Genomic DNA, 14,316 nt, shown 5'->3' with positions numbered 1-14,316 from the left:
TGCTGTCCGAAACAAGAGAGATCACGCACTGAACTGATTAATTTTATTACCGGCCGCGCAATGCAGAACACAATAATTCGGCCGACCGTGCGATCGTTCTGCTGTCCGAAACAAGAGAGATCACGCACTCACAAAAAAAAAAATAAAAAAAAAATAAAAATATATGTCCCTCTTGTGAGAAAAAAATAAAGTTTTGATTAATTTTGGGCAACTCTAAATCACGTCCGATTTAGCTCAAATTTTGCATAGGGGGATATTTTTGTCTACGAAAACGTTTGTGCATCGTCCGGGGTAAAAATCGATGAAAAAATTCATCATTTGAAAAAAATTATCAAGAGAAAAAATTGATTTTTTTCAATTTTTTTTTTGAATAACATCAGATCTCGACATTTCATACATTTTTAAGTCATTTGGCATCAAAAACAAAAATTTAATTTTCGACTTTTCCTTTGGTCCCTCATTTGAAAAATTTTCATGGGTAAAATTTTCAAAACTTTGATCAATTTTAGGCACCCTGTCCGATTGAGCTCAAAGTTTGCATGGGTCATATTTTGGGGTAATGAAACTAGTGACATTTCTCACAAGTTTTTTTGAATACGAAAATGGCACCATAATATTTACGATATGTAGCATACCGTGAGAGACTTTTTTCGCAAGCTGTCATGACAAAGAACTGATTCGAGAGGCTATTTATACCCCATTTCTTTTATAAAGCTCCAAACGCAGAGGAAACTGGTCCTGATGATGTATTTCAACTTGCTTTAAAAAACTGTGCAAAAAAATATGGTCCCCAACGCATAATGAGCGAGATATCATCACTTCTCGGTGGGGGCTGCTATCCGATTTTGTTTTTTCGCACTTGTATACAAGTTTGATAAACTTGCTATCATGGCTTGTAATAATTCGGAACAGTTTCTACCTCTCTTTTATCGTTGTTCGTTATCTAATAAGAGCGATTTATGCAAACCCTGATCACAATTTAGAAATCCACTGCAAAATGAGATCAAAATATGTTATCAATCATGATTATTCACATTTGAAAACAAATTATGGGTTCAATTTGATGTCAAAGTCAAAATATGTTTTCTATTTTCTCGCATTATGATTCCAGACTTTGCTTGGGTGGTCGTTTATAGATATTTTATAGGATGTTCAGATCTCAAGATTAATCGTTACGACTTACGACAATTTTGAAGACGGAATATTGACCTAGAGTGACCTTGATGATTTTTTTTTAAACTTCAGTAGTTTTCACAATACTATACACAGCTTTAACGAGTATCGAGTTAGAGTTAATCAAACTGGTTCAACTTCAGTTCGATTGACATCGAGCAGACAAGTTTACTTCCGTTAAAGCACTGCCGTACATCTAGTGGGGGATATAAAGGAAAAAATCAATCATCCAGTCGTAAAGCTGATTGATTGATCGGATTAAGGATAGTTAGGATAGCTGGGTTATAAATCCGACTATAATTTTATATTATTTTAATTTCTCGACAAAAGTAAGATTTATGCAAATGGATTTATGCTCCATAAGTGAAGAATTGGGGCCCTCCTTAGCCGTTGGGTAAGACGCGCGACTACAAAGCAATACCATGCTGAGGGTGGCTGGGTTCGATTCCCGGTGCCGGTCTAGGGAATTTTTCGGATTGGAAATTGTCTCGACTTCCCTGGGCATAAAAGAATCATCGTGTTAGCCTCATGATGATATACGAATGCAAAAATGGTAACTTGGCTTAGAAACCTCGCAGTTAATAACTGTGGAAGTGCTTAATGAACACTAAGCTGCGAGACGGCTCTGTCCCAGTTTGGGGATGTAATGCCAATAAGAAGAAGAAGAAGTGAAGAATAAGTGGTATTTATTTAATTCTGCAACAGTAAATCGCTGATTGAAACTAAGCTTCCATTTCCGGTTCGAATATACAACCGACATTGAGAGCAACTTTGTGTTTCGGACTCGTTCGTTTATATGCCACTGGAAATAGAAAACCATCTCTCCATCGCCCGTAAAAAGCACGTGTGTTTCTGTAGTGGCACTTTCTGGAGTCGTTGACACTTTAACTGCACACATATATGGCGCTATAAACAGACTTTTTGCCCTGGAGTGTTAAAAAGAGTGAAATGGCAACTTCCTCTCAACAGCATCCGCGTTGACATACTGCACTCTACCGTGGCACTATGGTTCATTCTCGGTAAAAAATGTACACTTGCAATCCAACCTTGAAATATAGAATTGAATATTGCTCATTACTCTACATATTAGGGAATAATATCAAGGTTCCTATTGAAAGCACCAATAATAAATAATTCAACAGCACCATCCATCCAAATGAGTTCCGAGATTTTCATCTGGCGTTGCTCAAATTGTTGAACATGATAGTGTTTCGAAAATATTGAATATCATAAGAGCAAGTATAAAAACTGTTCAACGTGTGTGGTGTTGACCGATATTTTTGCCGGAATTAAACAACTGTGCATGGACATGGAGCTCCAAACTACAACACCGAATGGCTCACAAGGTTTGTGGTAAAACAAAACTATAAAATCGACTGTTCCAACCGACTCTGTTTCGATTGCTTGTGGTGTTCCTTGTTTGTATGAATCTTATGTTTGTTAATTTCACTGTGCAGTGATTTCCATGTGAGTGAGTGTACTTTAGTGGACTAAAAGAGAATTGGAACTCGTATTTTGGCTTTATGTAGCATATGCTCGATGCAGTCTGCATTCTTTTTTCTCTCTCACAACCATGCCGGTGACTTTTGGTCGAGAATCATATCACAACCCACTTCGAAAACCGGTCCTGACCGAGCGAAAAGAAACCATAACTTCGAATGCTTCCAAGCCAGCTGGACAGTGGCCAGAAAACCATTCGTCCTAACACTCGACCTGCAGAATGGGGCAGAATTAGATTATTAATGGTTGCACAATTCTAGTTTATTTACGACGATGGCACACAGTCGCCGTAAGCGTGACAATAGTTTCATTTTTGCTCTTAATACTTATTATCTAAAGGAAGAATTACATCAGCAAATAAAATCCGTAAGATCAAAAAACGTTATTAAATACACTTTTTGACTTGTTCACGGTATATATTTATTGAGGTAAGGACGATAAGGATAACTAAAATTAAATAAGCGAAAGATGTTACCTTTTTTAGATTCTTGCAAGCTTAAAACGGTATCTTAACTTAGTATTTCAGATGAGATTTTTCGATGCCATCCCAGAAAAAAATTGAATTTTGTGGCTCAGAGAAGTCAAGAAAATTTCCGGCCCGAAAGATCATCTGGACCGGATCAGGAATCGAACCCACAATCGCAGCTTGAATTACTTGCTGTGCCTGTATCGATTAGGCTGCATGAGGCGTAGACATGTAAACTGTATAATGACAGTACCTTGAATTTCAGTTACACTTGTATGATTTCCAAGACATCCCTCATTACTTTTTGATGATCTTCGAACAAATTTCAACTCTTCTTTAAACTAAGTTGCATTATTATCATTATTTGGGTTTCGTTGCCTAGACCTAACTAGGTAGTAGTGTTTGTATTATTCTAACCCATTTTGTATTTAAATTAAATGAATCCTCTTACCATAACAAATCAATAAAACGTATGCAGATTTTTATCTACAAAATTATGGGAAAATAGATATCCTAGATTCAATGAAATCATTTGTTATTATACAAAATCTATATGCTCCGGAGCATATTCGGATAAATTCCAAAAAATTGTCTGCATATTAATCGAGAACTTGTCACTGTCACTATGCGAGACAACGCGTTGTGGCAAAAAGCCAGCTGTGTTCACTCACGTACCGACTACCCATTCGTTCGTCAAGGTTCCTTATCGTTATTTGCACACAAAGTGCACCCAACTATGGCAAGCTACAGTTACAAACAGTTCGTTCGCTATAGTTTGTCTTATTTTCCATCTTTGTGCCGCGCGCAGCTTTCTCTAACTGGATTATGTCGCGCCGTACCGTGCCGCTCGTGGTGACTTGCGAGTCGCAAATGCGGATGTTTTTCCTCCGAGCTGGTCGCTCTGTGCTGCTTGCTGCTAAGTTTCCCGCAGTAAACGAGTGTGATGCAGCCGGTAGTCGGCGCAGCATTGCACATCCATCAACGCCATGTATTTGCGTTGTTAATCTGTTCTGCGGGTGTGCACTATTTGGCCGGGTGACACTTTAATTGATATTGCAATTGTTGTGCGCTGGCTGGCGGCGGGATCTGGTGTGCCCATCGGAGCGCGCGGTGAACTTCATTTTCAAGAATGGTGGCACTTGGTTGCTCGATCGCAATTATTCTTCAGCAAAGTAAATAAACGATTCCAATTGAAACGAACAACTGTGACGGTAATTACTTGCATGAACTTGACATTTGGTAGTTGCATCAGGACGTGAACTTTGAATGCAACGTGCTCGTACCGCCATCGGAGGTGACAAAGGGTTAGAGGAGTGAGATTGCCCTAGGATGCAGTTAGGTAATGGATTTAATGATCCTGAGAATAAGAAAGCTAAGTTATAAAATATATTGACCGGTTTTTATTTTCGACCCATTCTCACCCCATTCTTATCATATCCGAGCTGATTTTAATTGAATCGAGGAGACTAAATGTTGTCAAAAAAGGCAGACAATCAATTTTTCGCCGCGTTCATTTTTCTTTGCGAAAATAAAAAACCAATTAAAGTTTGAGTCATTACAAATTGTAATTGATTGGACTGACATAAGCTTGTATATTTCAAACTTAGTTAGTTTTTAATGTTTATGCTTGGCTTGTTGAGTATCTTTTTTAAATATCGGGGAACGGTTCGGCACTTTATCTCATAGCTCCCATTTCCATCCCATCAAAAACAAAGCAATGAAAAAGTATTTGATTTGTTATTCATTTTTGAGATTTTTTTCAGCAGTCGGAACAGTTCCCCTAGCTGAAATATAAATTCTTGTATAGGTGATTAATTAATGCACCAAGCAAATCCACCATCATCGCTATTAAATAATGCCTTGTTGTTACTAATATAGTACAACCAACTCGTCCTCAAAAGTTACGTCGTTCCCCTAATGCATTAAAACAGGTGGCACGAGAAAGTGATACATTTCATAGGCTAAGGAAGCAACTATATCGAGCTCATGATTTGATTAGCGACGGCTTTCCTCAGTTTAACACACATAACTTTATCTTGTGGAGGCGAAGATGATGATGCTGATGATGTATTTAGTTGTTGTGGAAACAAACTTTTGATAAGCTGTGAAAACAAGAGAAGAAATTTCAGCGTTTATGCTTGGCACGTGATGTTGGTTTGTGTGCGTGCTGATAGGCGGTTTTCTAGGCACAGCTTTTGTTTCTCCTCAATGCGAGGAGAACGCTTTTGGCCCATTTATATCTGCAACATTAACACAGAATGGGACGGAGCAGTTATGAGATAGGTGGCCGACACATTGAACATCAATCATAGCAGTAGAAGCATAAGTAGTATAACGCTAGTGGCGCTGTAGTCATTTAAATTATTTTGCCAAATTATGCTTCAACAAGCTTCAATTGGCTATAATTTATGCAACATGTTGTAGTGCAAAAAATAAGAAACACACCAAATTCAATTTCATTACTTTGTTTTTGATGGGATGGAAATAGGAGCTATGAGATGAAGTTCCGAACCGTTCCCCTACATGCCTGAGGTTTGAAATAAATGTTCTGTTCTTGGTGGAATCATGAAATACAAATAATTGAAGATTTCCATTCCATTCCACAGAAAACTATTGATATTGGTCCAATTTAATCCAGTGGGCCTGGCAATGATGTTATGGAATAAATCTGACTGCTTAGTAATGCTTAGCAATGCTTAGTCACGAACAAGATGAATACACAGCTAGGTGTTGCAATGTGCTTAGTTTGTGGAAGAGAGGAAGGCGGGGGTGAAAAATTCATTTTCAGTGCAAAACGACAACAAACCGGCTGGCTCTCCCATACTAAAATCCAAGATGGCTGAATCGTGAATTTGGCAGATTGGAACACCTAGTGGTGTATTCATCTTGGTCACGATCAGTGTTGAGAAATGTCATTTCGATGTTTTGAGACCAGGCTTGGCATTCCCTTGGAAATAAGAAAACTATGCTCTTTGTTGCGGGAAAATGAGGAGCGGATCTCTTTGAGAGAAACAAATCGAAAAAGAGTGAAACGTAAAAGTACGAAAGAGAAGAGCAAAGATTCGTGTTACGAGAGCATATTTTCTTCTTCTTCTGATTCGCACCGAGAAGCATGCACTCTTTAGTGCTGTCCAATGAGCAGCTCGAAGTAGCTCGAAGTTGTTCCCGTCCTGCTTGTTCTATTTTGTCAACAAATGGGCATGAGCAGGACAGGGAGAAACTTCGAGCTACTTCAAGCTCTCATTGGACAGCACTTTTGTATGACACTAACTAGTTGTATGTACCTGGCCTTGCTAGGAATTGCAATTTGATTCTCAGTCTTGACGTAGGACTACGTCTGTCTTTTCTATACTAGGGTACACTTTGCGATTGCGAAAATCGGAGACCGTCACGAAAATATGTTAGACCTTGAACGTTAATATCTCAACTGTTTCTCGATAAATTTCCAATATTTTTGGACCATTCGATCAAGGATGAGTCAACGCATCATTATATTGTTCTAAAAATACAGATATTTAACTATTTATTATTGAAAATTAAAAAAAAACAACCAATCCGTGGCATGCATCACTAGCACAGACATCAAAATCAAGCAACTTGCTGATTTGGATCTAATCGTCAGTTCAAACAAGATTTCACGCAGAGCGGACGCAGTGGAGCGAAAACAGCAGCACGATGGCACTGGTAGCATATTCAACGGAAAACCATCGCATTGATGGTGGACGTCGGCGTCGGTGGTCATCATTCCACCTCAACGAACCAGCATGTTATGTGAAGAAAGGGTTGATTACAAAAATGTTGTCTGTTGCGATCCCGCGTGATGCAGTGGCGATGCTGAAAATTATTTCCAAATGGTGGCGTGTTACCGGAAAGTCATCAAGTTTGGTCGCAGTTATTTATTGGAAAAGCGCAATAGGGAGAAAAATGGATCTTCTCAGGACCAGCATTTTCTGAACAAAAAGAGTTGATTGCAAAAATGGCCTGTTTCGATGGCATTGCCGTGGAGCTGGAGATTGGTTGCTGTTTGTGATTTCATCCATTCGAAATTTATTTCCTTGTCTCCCTCCGACCCACAACGACCTTTATGCCAAATGGGTTTATGTTAATGATGCGCTCTTTCAGGGATATGTCATTTTCGGGACAATATCATTTTCGTCGAAAAGCCATTGTTAGGGAAATGTTATTGTCGAGGATTTGCTACTCTTGAGGAATTCTGTTTGGATTTTGAGAAGTATACAGCCTTTTAGAACGTCAAGCGAAGATAATATTCAGAAGAGAACCCGAAGGAGGCTCGTGAAAGGCCGCGTACACGTCGGCTTTTTGCTGTTGAAGAGGACCTGAGGGCGCTCAACGTTCAGGGCGACTGGAAGCAATTGGCCCAGGAGCCCAGTGGATGATACTCCATTCAGCGTATATTCATCGAAGAGCTGTAGCCCATCAAGTATCAAGTAAGTACAATCTTTCAGAACCTCGGATGAACTAAAGAACGGAGGAGCATACGTCCATTATGCTCAACATACATTATGTTTAACGTTATTATGCTTAACATACTCATGCATACCCTCGCACTCTACACCACCCACACACCTCCCCCTTTTCCAAATGACCAAATGGTTGAGAATGGGTCATTGCTCTCACCGGCAGTCTGGAGGTCGTAGAGCAAAATTGTTCAAAAAGGTCTCTTATATTTTGGTCTTCTTGCCTTTAGATGCATTCAATCTATTCTACAAGCATGCTAAATGGCTGAAATAGTGACCCATTCTCACCCCTATTTAACTTATTGTCACTTCCGACGACGGTACACTAAGCTAATCGAAAACTAAACAATACCCATTCCCTCACATCCTCCCCTTTTTTTAAAGATCATCCCTTAGAGACCGTTCACAAATTACATATCAGTGTAGGGGGAGGGAGGGGATTCAGTGGCGTAGCCAGAAAATTGGTTTAAGGGGGGGGGGTTTCCGAACATTTTTTACTGCGAAAAAAAAAATTTCTTCTAAAAATGTTGTCTTTGGGGGGGGTTTTATGCCCAAAACCACCCCCGTGGCTACGCCACTGAGGGGATTCAAAATTACCCAATTACTCAAAATTACGTAATTTGTGAACGGTTCCTTAGGACACAGAATATGTGTTCCACATTTGGTTGAAATCGGCCAATGGGTTCAGAAGTTACTCTGAATTGATAAACAGTTAAACAATACCCCACTTCTCTACACCCTCCCCCTAATTCGAAGATCATCACACCTGCCCTTCCCCCTATAGTCGTTTACGAACTTGTAATGTTTAAATCGCAAATTTAACTTTGGCGTACAGGTCATTGGTCTAAATCTGAAATCGGCGGCGTTAGAGCGTAATTAGTGTCAAATGACATTGAGGTGAATCACGGTGGAGTCCAATTTCTAAACTACATCACGCTTTCAGGCGCAAATAACTTCAAGAGCAAATGACAGGCAACAGTGAAGATCGGCTTTTCATCCTTGCTCAGCTGCCATAACATCCGATTCCATAGTCCGATCTGGCCAATTAACAATAGGAAACAATGGGATAGAAGTCTGCGTCGAATGCAACTTGTTGCGAGCAAATCGGTTGAGGATAAGTGCCCGAACAATGAGTGACATTTTTGCGCACACATACACACACATATACACCCTGAACAAGGGTAGTGGGGCTGGGAAGCTGAACCCCGGCCAGGTATTTCCAAAACCGGGGGAGGAAGTACCTGCAAACCTCCGTCCACCCAGGAAAGACTATGGTAAGGGGTTACGGCAGGCTGAAAGCTCTCAGCCGCACCAGACCAGGGAAATAGAGGGGATGACGCCTCCTGGACCCTGGTCAAGAACAAGAGGAAACCGAAGACGTCAAGGGCCGAAAAGAAGGCCCAGGCGAATGAGGGTAGCAAGAAGTCTAGGGAAGGCGACAATCGCTCCAGGGGCGATGCCCTAGTCATCACGGCGGACGAGGCTAAGTGCTTGGACGTCTTGAAGGCGATGAGGAGTGACGTCAAGCTCGGTGAACTCGGCGCCGACGTACGTCGAATCAGACGTACCGAAGTCGAAGAGCTCGTCACGGCAATGCGGCGACAGTGTGAAGTGGAGACGCCCACCGCAGCCGTTCGGCTACGGAAAGGTTCGGCAGGGACGCAGGTAGCATTGGTTCGGCTATCTGCAGCGGACGCCTCCAAGGTAGTCAAGTTAGGGAGCGTCAAGGTGGGATGGTTGGTGTGCCTTGTGAGCATATACGAGCAACCCGAACTTTGCTTCACGTGCCTGGAACCGGGGCACAAGCAATGGGACTGCCAAGGGCCTGACAGAAGCAAGTTCTGCGGATTGGAGGGACATAAGGCACAATGCTGCACGAACCCTCCCAATTGTATGATTTGTTCCAGCGAAGCTGTGAACAGCAAGCACCCCATGGGGGGTTCGATGTGCCCGGCGTTTAAGCGTGCTGCAAAATCACAGTGCAGGTAACGCAGCTGGCTTGCTCGGCGGAACACGTTTTGTTCGTGTGCCCACGTTTTCGCGCAATGCGTGACCAGATGCTTGCCACATGTGGTCTGGACACTACCCCGGACACCCTAGTTCGGAGTATGTGTAAAAATGAAGTTGGCTGGAACGCCGTTTTATCGGCTATCGTCCAAATCGTCTCGGAGTCACACAGAAGGTGGCGCGTGGACTCAAGGATGGCTAGTTCAGCCGCAAATAAGAGGTGGTCCAAGGTTTCGGAGTCGAACTCGATCCTTTTATCGAACAAGTGGCCGCGCGAAGAACAACATGGTATCGTCGCTTTCGCGGCGTCGGTCAACCGGGCGAGTTCCGAGTCCGAGGACGGAAAGGGGTCCTCGTCAAGGCTGGGGCATGCGTAGGCACCGCGTCGGCAAGTCCCTCTGTGTGTTGGCGAATAGACCTTATCGCAGAGAGGTCAATTTGGGGTGCACGCGGCATCATCATTCTTAATACCAGTCATGCAGAGGGAAGCAGGCGCGAAGTCGACCCTTCCCACCTTCCGAGGACATAGGGCGGTAAGGCCACCTGGAAAGCCGGCAACGCGCTGGCACGATACCATGGTGTTCTTCTTAAAAAGCGAGTTACGATGTTCGGTGCTGCAAGGACACGCAGCTAACCTCGAGGGTGCGTTGGGCACTGCCCCCCCTTTGAAGCATTACTTTCTGGTTGTACCGAAGGGACTATGGGCTTGGCGGCAATGGAAACGGTTTAGCGGGTCGGGGATGTAGTCCTGCCTCCCTCGTTTGCTGTTGGAGGTGATCCCTAACCCCGCACTTCCTGGACAATCCAGGATGTCTGTTGAGCAGATTCCCCTTTCATTGCTTAGGAAGAAAAAAAAAAACACATACACACACAGACATCATTTCAATTCGTCGAACTGAATCGATTGGTATATAACACTATGGGTATTTGGGCCTTCTATAAAAAGTATGTTTTTGGAGTGAACATATAGCCTTTACGTGGCACTTTTCGCGATTGACATTTCTCCGAAAATAACATTTGCCTGAAAATAATTGTTTTATTCGAGGAATTAATTTTCGTAGAAATGTCGTACGACCGTACTTTGGAGCATATTATGCCTAACGTATTTATGCCATACGGACTATACCCATGATTATGAACTCACAAAGTAGCTGCCCCTTAAGTTTTTTTTTAGCTATTCGGCTTACGGCATTCGGCCAAATTACCCTAAACCGTGATATTGCCAAAAGCACCATAGAATGTGGAAAGAATACTGAAATTGAGTTAAAATTTTGAAATAACGGGTAAATTAGTGGGACCTCGGGTGCTGCCAAAAAGGTCCTTCTCCCTTTATCTTAATCAACATGAAAAAATGTTTTCCAATGACACATCTAAACCACCGTAAGCATCTTATTGTCAAAAGTTTTGTTTTTCCATTTTAACATTCGTTTTTCACATAATTGAGAACGTCGAACAAGAAATATGGAGAGAAGGGGGATTCATCCACCTAATGAATTTTGACATAATTTATTCAAATGCAAACAACTAATCAATATTTTGTAAGATGTTTCAAAACTTTTCTGCAAACACCTAATGTGCACAGAAGTAGCGTCAGAGAATTATGTCAGTTACACTATTCTACAAAAAAGAAACAAAAAAATGAACAGTTCCATAGCTTTCAGATATAGATGAATTTCAAAAGAAAAGTGATGCTCCAATAACAATTCCACTTGACAGGTATCCCAAAAAAAGGAGGGCACCATACCACGCGAGTACTTTTTCATCGAGGTTAATTACCTCGTCAGTGCGCGAGCACGGTTTCGTTTGATTGTGTTGTGCCGTTTGCGAAGCGATGCCATTCGCTGCTCGTTGCTCGTTAATTTATGAACAACAGTCAAATATGCAACAACATCAGAAAAGCAACAACGGCTGCTGCTAACTAGTTGGTACACTTGCCACGGCCTTCCCGGAGTTCCGATTTTCATTTTGCGAAGCCCACGATGTGTTTGATTTTTTAAACAATTTATTACCCACCGCCAGACGGCCAGCTGAATCTCTGACTATGCAACACAGTAGAACTTGGGTTGGCTTCCCGAGCACAGCTCAGCATGACAATGAAAGCAAAATTAATATAAACTATATTTTTGAGCAAAATAATGAAGAAGTTTTCAAGTAACGTTTCAGTTATACAAATCCATATACCCTATGTACTGGAAGCAAATGGCAGACAATTTGCGAATTTCATTATTATATTTCGTTGTTAGCTTCATGTTGAAATCAGAAACATAAAGCTTTAGTGTACAGATACTGAGCAACTTAGTTCTGTTTCATTTCCTAAATCAAACTCAAATTAAACTTAAAACTGGATCTGAACTGGAATCACTCGTACGTTCTAAAACGATCAAAAGAATGTGTATCTAAAAAAATCTTCCGAAGTTTGTTGAAAGTAATCTCGCACTGCTGCTCTGGTCTTATTTAATTCATTCGACTCGGAGACGAGCCAGCCTAGGGCTGAAAGTCCCCTTAATAAAGACAGAAAAAAAAATCATTCGACTGTCACCTTGAAGTTAAGGTTGAGTTTAAGGTAGAGTGATTGACGCGGCTAACTATATGAATGTTAGTATTTATTGAAGGATTTTTGAATGAGGCTTCTATAAAACTGTTAACGATTTCGCTTATATTTTTACTCGATCGAAACAGATTGTGTAAGTTTTTTTATACAGAGAATTGTTGAAGCATATTGCATGCGCTCGGTCGTAGGTGTATGTTTTCTTGAAACACTTTTCGAAAGGATCCAAGATACCTTAATGACAACTACGCTTTCACAATCTTCTTTCTATATATAAAAATGAGTTTACATTTCCTTTGAGGCAATATAACTAACGAACGGATGAACCGATTCGCAAGATTTCCTCACTAATGAATTCGTTTTGAGATCAGCTTTTCGTATCAGCTTATATAAATAAAAAGCCGAATGAAAAGCCAGCGAAATGGGAAAATCGGAAAAATACTCAAATTGTAATATTTGCATGAGTTTTGAAGAAAGACATTAAACTAGAACTGAAATCGATCTAAAGTGCGACGCTACAATCAAATAAAGGAATGACAATTTGGTAAAAAAAAACAACCCGAGCGAGATCGGGTAGATTCCACTAGTATCAAAATAAAATTTCAATTTTACTATCGTTCGCTCGGATGTGATGCTCACAGGATGTTTTTCTAATAAAACTATAAATCAGACCGAAAGGAAATTGGCGTTGTTGTGAACACTGGCATTACTTTGTTCGATGATTTACCGTGTTTAATAGAGTCAACAATAAAATTAAGTCAAGCAGTTTTAGCACATATATATTGATTAATAAATAAAACCTACTGCGCATAATTTCATATTTGACGTAAGAGCTATCGTACCTTTAATTGTTTTCAGAACGATTTATAGACGAACATCGCGCATCATAAACACTTAAATGAGAGTTGAAACTTGCAACATATCAATGTTACAAAGGCTGAATTGCCTTTGTGATCCCATCCATACTGAGTGAAAATTTAAAAAATGAATTGCTCTTATAATGGGCAGTAATAGCGATGGGAAGGTTGAAATATTTGAAGAAACATCTTAACAGTGTGGGGCGTTTGTGTGTGATGGGATACAGATACGCTAGTCGAATATTCTTGATTCTAGAACAATTAGCGTACGTTGCGAAACATGACAAACATTTACCAATATCTAGCAGTACTTTTAAAAACAAATCTAATGAAACTGAGACTTATGAAAAGGATGATAAAAGGAAATCGGGAATTAGGTAATGGAGTTCAATTTCCCACGTGATACAGTTAAAGATAAAGAGAAAAACTTTTACCCAAATGCTCACCTAGTGGCATCGACGAGAGGAGGTTATTCTTGTGCGACAGCAATCCGTTGTCACCGAAGGTGAGGCCTCCACCACCACCACCGCCACCGGCGCTCCCCGTCGTCGTCGTCGTTGTCGTCGCTGGGGTCGTAATGCTGCTACCTGTGCTGGTGTTGCCAGCAATGTTGATCTTGCTGCTGGCTAGGATGGCGGCTGCATCCTTCAGACCTTCCGCCACCTCGTCCTCGAAGCCGTTGTTGGTAGCCTCCAGCAGCGACGTCTCCGATGGGTACTCAAAGGTCGAGGTTAATGAATCGTCAAATTGGATTTTGAACTGCAACGAGGTAGGAGAAAAAAAACAAACATGCGATTAGGTGATTGAAGAGCTGGTTGGATTTCATTTACGTGATACGATGGAGGCGATTTGTGAGTGCCAACCAGAGCTGATCATGAAGTTGAGTTGAAACATAAAAGCGATAATTAAGATAACGTTTGCATATGCAGCGTTTGTCAAACAAGTTCCTGGGTAGGCTAAAGTAAAAAAAACCAAACATGTTCCAAGGGCTGGTTTCATGTAACAACATCGCGCAAATGTGAGGATGTAGCGAGAAGCAATCACACTCCATCGTGTTTAACAAGATGTATCGTTGCGTTGATAGAGGCATACGGTTGGAGGTACTTAGGTAACATTTATTTCTTATGAAATCGGAAACGTTCAAAACAGTATCACGTTTGATGTGTTTTCAGGGCTGTTTAAGAAGGTATCTCTTTTAACAAAATTATTTGTATTTATCTGACAGGTTTCAATCGAAGGTAAGGTCAAATCAATCCACCTAACGGTGACGTTGTCGTTCTCGGGTAT

At 41.1% G+C, this 14,316-nt stretch overlaps 1 protein-coding gene across 5 annotated transcripts in view; it reads right to left on the bottom strand.

Annotated features, from left to right (window-relative positions):
- LOC134220413 (probable serine/threonine-protein kinase DDB_G0282963) overlaps positions 1 to 14,316 on the bottom strand; it is a 351,651-nt gene that overhangs the window by 34,533 nt on the left and 302,802 nt on the right. For all 5 annotated transcript variants that reach the window (XM_062699474.1, XM_062699470.1, XM_062699472.1 and 2 more), the window contains one exon: positions 13,476 to 13,788. In XM_062699474.1, the coding sequence (XP_062555458.1) occupies positions 13,476 to 13,788 (313 nt within the window). The remainder of the gene's footprint in view (positions 1 to 13,475; positions 13,789 to 14,316) is intronic.

This window comes from Armigeres subalbatus, chromosome 3 (genome assembly GCF_024139115.2).
Source record: "Armigeres subalbatus isolate Guangzhou_Male chromosome 3, GZ_Asu_2, whole genome shotgun sequence".
NCBI classification, from domain to species: Eukaryota; Metazoa; Arthropoda; class Insecta; order Diptera; family Culicidae; genus Armigeres; species Armigeres subalbatus.
The sequence above is the reverse complement of the archived record's forward strand: the minus strand, read 5'-3'. Positions and strand labels throughout refer to the sequence as shown.